Source organism: Babylonia areolata, chromosome 7, assembly GCF_041734735.1.
Source record: "Babylonia areolata isolate BAREFJ2019XMU chromosome 7, ASM4173473v1, whole genome shotgun sequence".
Taxonomy (NCBI): Eukaryota; Metazoa; Mollusca; class Gastropoda; order Neogastropoda; family Buccinidae; genus Babylonia; species Babylonia areolata.
This window is the reverse complement of record NC_134882.1, coordinates 3,386,749-3,396,748: the sequence shown is the minus strand read 5'-3', so window position 1 is coordinate 3,396,748 and position 10,000 is coordinate 3,386,749. Positions and strand designations below refer to the sequence as shown.

Below are 10,000 nucleotides of genomic sequence, written 5' to 3'. Positions count from 1 at the left end.
ACTGGGCACCAGAGGCATGTAGCGCCACACCGCCTTCAGCTCTCTCACAGCCCCTGAAGACATGACGTAGGAATGTCTGTAGAGGTAGCGGGGGAAGTGTGGGTATGGGTAGAGGTCGAAGGACACTTCCCATTTGCCTTTACGGAGGACGGGTGGACGTTCGTTGAAGTGGTGGAAGCCCAGCACGAAGCGAGGCGGAGCGTGGTCAGACAGGTGGTTCAGCAAGTGCAGCAGGAGGGGCAAGGTCACGAACGTGTCCTCGTCTACCTTCATCACGTGACCAGCACCGGGACAAAAGGCGGCGCTCCACTCCACGGCCAAGGCCGTTTTCAGACTGAGGTTCTGGTGGGTTTCCTCAAAGTTGACCTGCACGATGTCCTGGAACATTTGGGATTCTTTTTCCAGGATCGCCGATTTGCCCTGCGTTCTGACGCCGAAGAAGAAGACCACCTTGAGCAGGGAGGTGATGTTTCTGGCGTCATGGGGCCACAGAGCTCCGTAGGCCGGGCTGGCCCAGGTACTACGGATGGCCTGTCGAACCCTGACATTGACGTCCACGGATGGAATCAGCACCAAAAGGTAGGGACCGCGCGGAGGGCAGCGGACAGAATCGATGAGGATCTCAGGCTGGAAGGACGTCACGACTGTCGATCTGGGCTCGAAGTAAGAAGTGTCTCTCCACTGCGGATCTTCGTCAGAAAACACCTGCAGACTCTGGGTCAGCTGTTCCAGCCGCTGTGCGTTCTTCTCGTGCATTGTCCTGCTGCCTTGCAGGATGTCCTCATCCTCTGCTGCTACAGGCCTTGGCAGGAGATCGGAAGGCACCTCACCCTGCCGGTCATCTGGGTCAGGTGCCATCTTTTCTAAATCATCCTGTTCGTGCCCCATCTTTACATCATCGTGTTCAGGTCTCATGTTTATGAAATCATCAGGTCCCATCTTTACATCATCGTGTTCAGGTCTCATGTTTATGAAATCATCAGGTCCCATCTTTCTAGAATCACCCTGTTCAGGATCCACATTCATGAACTCATCCTCTTCAGGCGCCATCTTCATAAAAGCATTCTGTCCAGGTCCCATGTTGATGAAATCATCGGGTCCCATCTTGACGTGACCGTTCTGTACAGGACCCCCCTTTACACCACCGTGCTCAGGCGCCCTCTGTCCGGCGTCATGTTGAAATTCTTCATGCTCCATCTTTTCTTCCAGCCTGGGTATGTTACGAGCTAACACCTTTCCCTTAGAGCGGTTCAAGCCAGGCGGGCCCTTCTTGGCGCCTCGTGGTGCAGACTTCTCACGCCCCGTGTCCTCCAGCTGAGGTGAGTGGTGACGGGACCCCCTGCCCGTGATGTCCTGCTGGTGAAGCTGGTCCATGAGCACCTGAAGGTCCTGGGAAGAGAGGCGGTCCAGGACGAGGGGCCCGGGGGAGGCCCAGGGAGAGTGGAGGACGAGGAGGAGAAGAGCGTTGACGGCCAGGGTGATCACCAGCAGCATCAGCCACAGCTGTCGCTCCGAGGTCCTGTTAGGCCGATAACAAAGAATGTATATAAAAAACAGAAACATACTAGTAGTAGTATAGAAGTAGGAGGAGAAGTAGATGTGGTTCTAGTAGGAAGAGGAGGAGGAGTAGAAGTGGTAGTAGTAGTAGTAGTAGTAGTTTGAGGAGAAGAAAGAGGAGGTGTTGTAGTAGTAGCAATAGTAGTAGCAAAAGTTGTAGGAGGAGTGTTATATATTTCAGATTTGAGGCGTGTCTGTGTGGTGGGGAGTGGTTTGTGTGTTTGGGTTTGTATGTATTCTGTGTGTGTGTGTGTGTGTGTGTGTGTGTGTGTGTGTGTGTGTGTGTGAAAGTGTGTGTGTGTGTGTGTGTGTGTGTGTGTGTGTGTGTGTGTGTGTTTAGTTTAGTTTAGTTTAACGTCTTTTCACTCTTTAGTGTTATTAGACGTGGGGGAAAAAAGAAAAAAATGGGGGGGGGGGGGGGGGGGGGGGTAGAGGCGGGAGATGAGGCGGGGGGTACCTGAGAAGAGGTGTTGGGACTGTAGTGAAAACGAAGAGCTACGAAGAACTGTACTAACAGTGAACTATAACATGAATTATAACAGTGAGCTTATCATCCATGTAACAGCTAAAAGCATGCTTTTCATAACAAAAAACGTGATCAGTGAAAGGTTGATACCAATTGGACTTTGAATCAAACATTCAGAATGTTTTTTGAAGTAATGAATAATTATTCAAAAATATCTCCTATGGACAAACATGTGTTTGGTGGAAACTGGTCGGCTAGTTTTTGAAAGAACAGTTGTGTTGTTTTTTGGACACTGGATAAGTATGTGGTAGACACTGACTTCTTTTCCGCACACATACTGTATATTTTTGCAAAATCTAGTTCTAAGGGCATTCAAATGGAATCGATGAATTAAACTTCTAACTGGTCTTGACTTGGAGACAGCTAAATCATTTAAGAAAGCCTTAGGGTTGCTTAATGAAACTGTCTTCATACAGTGACAGTAATACTGGCAGTCTAAATCTTTTAGCCTATGTTTATGTCGATTACTTGACACTTTTTCAATACACCTATAACTCTCTTGTAAATCTAATAGAATCTTGAGGAGGATTGAGCCTTGGCTGTTTCGCGCTGCCTTTCTGGCAGCCTGATCTGCCCTCTCAGTTGCAAAAATTCCACAGTGGGAAGGCACCCAAATGAAAGTTACATTGATGCCTTTGATCGATAATTGATGTACAATGTGTTTTATTTCAATAATCATCTCAAGCCGTGATTTTTTCTTTGCAGATCTGAGTGCATTCATCGCCGATTTTGAATCTACGCAAAGTAGGATTTGACTATACTTTCTTTGAAAATCTAGAATGCAGATTAAAGCCATAAGTATGGCAACGAGCTCAGCAGAAAAGACAGAAATATGTTTGCCCAGGTGGTACATTTCCTCACGGTTCATTTCCCGAATTACAAAAGCTGCTCCCGCTCTACCATCAAGAACTGAACCATCTGTATAGATTTTTTAGATGATTTCTATATTCATTTTCTGTATGAGAGCATACGGAGCTCTTTAGTTCATTCGGTGAATTTCCCTCCCCCCCCCCGCCCCCCCCACCCCCCGATCTGTGTAGTACATATCAAAGTTGGGTTTTCTCAAGTCCCAGGATGATATGGTTGAGAATGACGGTTTTAACAGCAATATTTTAAAAATCAGCTTCTGAATCGATGATGATGTCTTCAGTAAATGTATTGATAGGCTTTAGGGACTGAATCGATGATGATGTCTTCAGTAAATGTATTGATAGGCTTTAGGGACTGGATTGTTCTTGCCCTTTATACAAAATCTTTGTCTGATTTTAAATGTACTTCATTTTTTGAGAAAGTGTCGAAAACTGAGCTTCTTAAAACACATTTTGTGGCAGATAATTTTCTGTGTTCATCAAGGGGTAATACATCTGCTTCTCTAGAAGTCCCTGAGACTGATGTGTGTGAGGGGACTCCCAGAGCGAGTTTATAGGCTTTGCAATCTATACATTGTAACTTTTTAATAGGTATTGTGGTGCACTGAAGAACACCTTCTGAGCATATGTCAACTTCGAACCTACAAGAGCTGTTGGCAAAGATATAAGCTTTGACCTGCTGTCCCCAATGTTGTTTGCTAACAACCCGGAGAAAATTCAGACTTTTTCTCGCTTTGATTATTATGTACTCAACGCGGTGCTTCCAGGTGAGTTTGGATGTTAGATATAACTCCCAGAAATTTGACAGTCTGTGTATAATGTATGACAATCCCATCTGGAGTAAATACAGGGAGTTTTTCGGGATCATATCTCGACTTAAAAAGCATCATTCATTTTCTCTAATGATAGGGTTAGTCCATTTTCTATCATAAATTTGCTAATTTTATCAATTTCGCGACGGTAAACCTTCTTTGTATAGTTCAATAGCCTGGTTGGAGTTTTGCGTTTCATCGTCACCTTCATCCACAAACATAATTTTATATCATCAGCGTATTGCGATAACATTGTTTCTTTTGATAATATTTTCGGTAGATCTGCTATCAGTATGTTAAACAACATAGGTGCAATAACTGATCCCTGAGGCAAGCCCATTTTAAGTGGTCGTGAACTTGAATACATGTTTCCTACTCTTATTTCTATTTGTCTGTTCGATAAAAAGTCTTTGATATAATTGTACATACGACCAGTTATACCAATTGTTTTAATCTTGTACAGAAGTCGACTATGCCATACTTGTTCATAAAGCATTTTCAACATAAAAAAATGTTGCAAGAATATTTCTCCGTCTTGCTTAACTTGTTAATTTTACCAAATGGTCAGCTGAGAACCGGCCTTGTCGAAAACCAGCTTGGTTGAGGATTACTTTGTATTTTTCACAGTAACGTACCAGCCTATTTAGTATAATTTTTCCATGAGTTTCGTGTGTTGGATGTTAAGGCAATTGGTCGGTAGCTGTGTTTATCTGTTTGGGGTTTTCCCTGTTTGTGTATTGGGACAATGATTGGCTGTTTCCAAATGAGCGGAATTTTACCTTCACTCCAGCATTTCTGAAATAACGAGTGAAGAAAATGTGTCATATTCGGTGGTAAATGTCGCAGCATTTGTGTGTGTGTGTGTGTGTGTGTGTGTGGAGGAGTAGGAGTAGGAGGGGGAGGAGGAGTGTTATCTATTTCAGATCTAAAGTATTATGTGCGGTGGGGAGTGGTTTTGTATTTGTGGGTTTGAATGTATTCTGTGTGTGTGTGTGTGTGTGTGTGTGTGTAAAAATAATATATAAGGGGATGAAAAGACGCAAACATACATACACCACCCGCCACACACACGCTCGCGCGCACGCACGCACACACAAACACACACTCACACACACTGTACAAACAGAAATGAGGAACTAACAGTGTGTTAAAATAAGATATTTAAAAAAAAAAAAAAAACCTACTTTTTAATCCATGTATCACTACGCTGAGACACGTGGTGTTTTGTTCGCCAGTGAAAAGATCGAGAGATAATTGAGAGACACGTCGTGCTGGTCCACTGACTTCTGTACACACGCATAAATGATAAGGAAAACGTTACTGCTATTTAAAGTGCTCTTTCACGACATAGTCACAGACACTTGAGAAACCTTTGCTACGGTTAGAACATTATTTTGTTAGTACAATCTTGGAGCGTTTGTGTTTGAAGTGTCCGGGTCAGGGGAGGAGAAGGAAGCGGGAGGGTGAGGGGGGAAGGGAGGGAGGAGGAAAAAGAAAAAAATCCAGCACACACACATAGACACAGGCAATGGATATAGACACACACACATAGACATAGGCAATGGATATAGACACACACACACACACACACACACACACACACACACACACACACACACACACACACACACACACACAGGCGATGGATATAAACACACACACAGACATAGGAAATGGACACACACACACACACACACACACACACACAGAGAGAGAGAGAGAGAGAGAGAGAGAGAGAGAGAGAGAGAGAGAGACATAGACAATGGATACGCACACACACACATAGATATAGGCAATTCACACACACACACACACACACACACACACACACACACACACACACACACACACAGACATGGGCAATTCATATAGACACACACACACACACATAGACATAGACAATGGATACACACACACACACACACACACACACACACACACACACACACACACACACACACACATAGACATAGGCAATGGATATAGACACACATACACACAATGGATACACACACACACACACACACACACACACACACACACACACAGAGAGGCAATGGATATAGACACACACACACACACATAGACATAGGCAATGGATATAGACACACACATAGGCAATGGATATAGACACACACACATAGACAATGGATATAGACACACACACATAGGCAATGGATATAGACACACACACATAGACAATGGATATAGACACACACACATAGACATAGGCAATGGATATAGACACACACACACATAGGCAATGGATATAGACACACACACATAGACATAGGCAATGGATATAGACACACACACATAGACATAGGCAATGGATATAGACACACACACATAGACATAGGCAATGGATATAGACACACACACATAGACAGACAATGGATACACACACACACACACACACACACACACACACACACACACACATAAACATAGGCAATGGATATAGACAAACACACACACACATAGACATAGGCAATGGATATAGACAAACACACACACACACACACACACACACACACACAGAGGCAACGGATATAGACACACACATAGACAATGGATATAGACACATAGACGTAGGAAACGGATATAGACACACACACACAGACAGTGGATATAGACACACACACATAGACATAGGCATCGGATATAGACGCACACACATAGACAATGGAAAAAGACACACACACATAGACATAGGCAATGGATACACACACACACACACACACACACACACACACACACACACACACACATACACACTCACTCACTCTGTGTGTGTGTGTGTGTGTGTGTGTGTGTGTGTGTGTGTGTGTGTGTGTGTGTGTGTGTGTGTGTGTGTGTGTGTTTGTGCATATACATACATACCTACTAGTATTTCCAAATGCAAACAAATACGAACACTCCAACACAACACACAAAGAAAGAGTGATGTATATACATACACCCCCCACCCCACCTCCACCCTGTGTAGACCTGTACATGGACACGCACTGATTCACTGCAGAGCGCACCCGTCACAAAATGGGCCACGCCAACAAGCAGAAATATATAAGACCAAGGAGAGAGAGAGATTGCGAAGCCTGTGTGTTAAAATGGATAGTTGTGGTGGTGAAGGGGGCGGAGTGTGTGTGTGGGGGGAGTAATGGAAGTGGGGAGGGGGCAGCCGGGATGGTGAGGTGGGGGGGGGGGGGGGAGGAGAAGGAAAGGCGTCAATGAGGTTTCGGCAGGGATGGTGAAAGTGGACAGCCGTTAGCATGGCTCCATCCGGCAGGGATGTGGACAGCCGTTAGCATGGCTCCATCCGGCAGGGATGTGGACAGCCGTTAGCATGGCTCCATCAGGTAGGGATGTGGACAGCCGTTAGCATGGCTCCATCCGGCAGGGATGGTGAAAGTGGACAGCCGTTAGCATGGCTCCATCAGGCAGGGATGGTGAAAGTGGACAGCCGTTAGCATGGCTCCATCCGGCAGGGATGGTGAAAGTGGACAGCCGTTAGCATGGCTCCATCCGGCAGGGATGGTGAAAGTGGACAGCCGTTAGCATGGCTCCATCCGGCAGGGATGTGGACAGCCGTTAGCATGGCTCCATCCGGCAGGGATGTGGACAGCCGTTAGCGTGGCTCCATCCGGCAGGGATGGTGAAAGTGGACAGCCGTTAGCATGGCTCCATCCGGCAGGGATGTGGACAGCCGTTAGCATGGCTCCATCCGGCAGGGATGGTGAAAGTGGACAGCCGTTAGCATGGCTCCATCCGGCAGGGATATGGACAGCCGTTAGCATGGCTCCATCCGGCAGGGATATGGACAGCCGTTAGCATGGCTCCATCCGGCAGGGACGGTGAAAGTGAACAGCCGTTAGCATGGCTCCATCCGGCAGGGATATGGACAGCCGTTAGCATGGCTCCATCCGGCAGGGACGGTGAAAGTGAACAGCGGTTAGCATGGCTCCATTCGGCAGGGATGGTGGAAGTGGACAGCCGTTAGCATGGCCCCATCCGGCAGGGATGTGGACAGCCGTTGGCATGGCTCCATCCGGCAGGGATGATGAAAGTGAAAATAAGTATTTTTCTCAGCCGCTAGCATGGCCTTCACGTACCGTCTGTCTGTCTGTCTGAAGATTAGGCAAAACGCACTGCAAGCATAACGGCGTGGTCAGATAGCTTTGGCAATTTTCCTCTGAAGCCAGAGTTGGAATTTGTTGCATGGTGCATTGATGGATGAATGAACGGAGTGATCATGTGTTAGGTGGCCTGTTGGTTACAATCATTTTTCTTCAAAGAAGGAACTTTGTTTTGTTTCATTATGTGCCAAGTTACACCGTTTCATTCGTTTATTATAATGGTTATTTCTACGGTAAAAGTATGTTGACGCATTCACCCATGTCATAAGGACATCATGGCCAATGACATTAAAGTGTCAAAGCGTCAAAGCGTCAAGCTCTCTCTCTCTCTCTCTCTCTCTCTCTCTCATCCCTCGGGGTGTCTTGAACTAAACATGTCTTGTGCTGTCTTGCTGATAAATAATTGCCTTGCCTTGCCTTGCCTTGCCTCTATTTCTCAATGCCTGAATGCGAGATGTTTGCAGAAGATACGATACATACAAATGACACTAGAATAGACACCATGCAACAAAATGTCGATGTCAAAATTGAATGGTAAAATTCAATTCATCTGCGTCTCCATCCAGAAGAAAACGAAATGTTTCCTGATCACCATCAGACAGAAACGCCCAAACTTTTCACACAACGTTCCACCTCTTTCCATAAACGGTCATCCAGTCGAAGAAGTTGATTTTCATCAAGAAAATAAATCATGGAGTCACAAATGATAACAACTTAATCTGGTCTAATCAAAATATGACGACATGCAAAAACTCTAATAAAAAAAAGATTTATCAACTATCCAGAATTGAACATTTTCTTGATTTACATTTTCGAAAAATATTCTCTTTTGCTTATAATGAATCATACATTAACTGTACTTCTATACTCTGGGATTCAGCTAGGGACAACACACTGAAACCGTAACTGTGCCTGCATAGACGGGATCTAAAGCTACTCTGTCTAAAAATCTTCATCACTGACTGCTAATGAGCACAGACACTTAAATATTCTTACCCCGGAGCTCAAACTTGAATATAACAAAGCACTCTTTTATGTTCCAAATCATATCTAACCATGCTCCATCTTTGAGGAATAGATTTCCCACCACGCGAATCCGTCAGAGCAAGAAGATTAAGATCGTCATCCCAAGAGAAGATCTTTTAAAATCCAGCATCATTTATTCAGGAGGCTGTTAATGGTGTAATGTATTATTGAGTTTTAATGTGCAGAAATGCATTCAAAAATACAAAACCAAAAAACAAACAACCCATGCACACTTGATTGACAAATATGCAAACAATGCTACATTGTTTTATTGAATTAGATATACACACAGTAGGATCTCTCTAATCACTATTGTTATACTATTGTTATACATACAACAATAGTCACTTTCTTACATACTTCGTTGTTTTTGTCATTTACATCTTTCATAATATGATGTTTGTATTACGATTGTGTGCATGTGTGTGTTTACGTACGTATGTGAGTCGGAATATCATGTCCTCATTCTACAACTCTTTGTAACTTTGTGAATATTCTTATCTTATTTTCTCTTTGGTCCGAGGACTGGATGTAAAATAAAACAAGGCGACAGACAGGCAAGGCCTTCAAGACTCACTTGGGATACACATTCAAAAGAAAAAGAAAATAAACTTATAAGATTTAGTTTGTTGAAATGTGTTGGTTATTATAATTATATAAAGCTTCGCGTTTAAAAAAGAACGAAAAAAAAGACTTCAAAGCAGCTTCGAACCTAGGAAGATCGGGTCAAGAACGAGTGGTTTTGTGCACAGCGCTAACGCGGCCTTCAACGATGGCATTCAAAAATTATTCTTTGAGCAAATGCATTTAGCGGACTAAATCGAGAACGGTAATCGAAGTGAAAACGCCGTTTGAATTATGTTATTTTGGTATATCTCGGGCATCAAGAATTTCTTTCAAGTCCGGGGCAAAGGAGATGTTCCCATCGCCTGATACACACTGCAATATGTGTCCGATATTTATAGATCTGCAGAAATCCGTGTTCGACAAGCATCGAAAGTACGACACCGTCCATTTAATATCTCTTTTCTATTCATTCCAGTTAATTCAGTATCCACTTTAAAACATTCTTAT

General features: G+C 44.2%; 1 protein-coding gene across 1 annotated transcript in view; it reads right to left on the bottom strand.

The window, feature by feature from the left end:
* The window catches only part of LOC143283657 (uncharacterized), a 21,137-nt gene that overhangs the window by 4,775 nt on the left and 6,362 nt on the right, over positions 1–10,000 (bottom strand). Inside the window, exon 2 of the mRNA XM_076589872.1 lies at positions 1–1,519. This exon is cut by the window's left edge and continues 201 nt beyond it. Within this exon, the coding sequence (XP_076445987.1) occupies positions 1–1,519 (1,519 nt within the window). The remainder of the gene's footprint in view (positions 1,520–10,000) is intronic.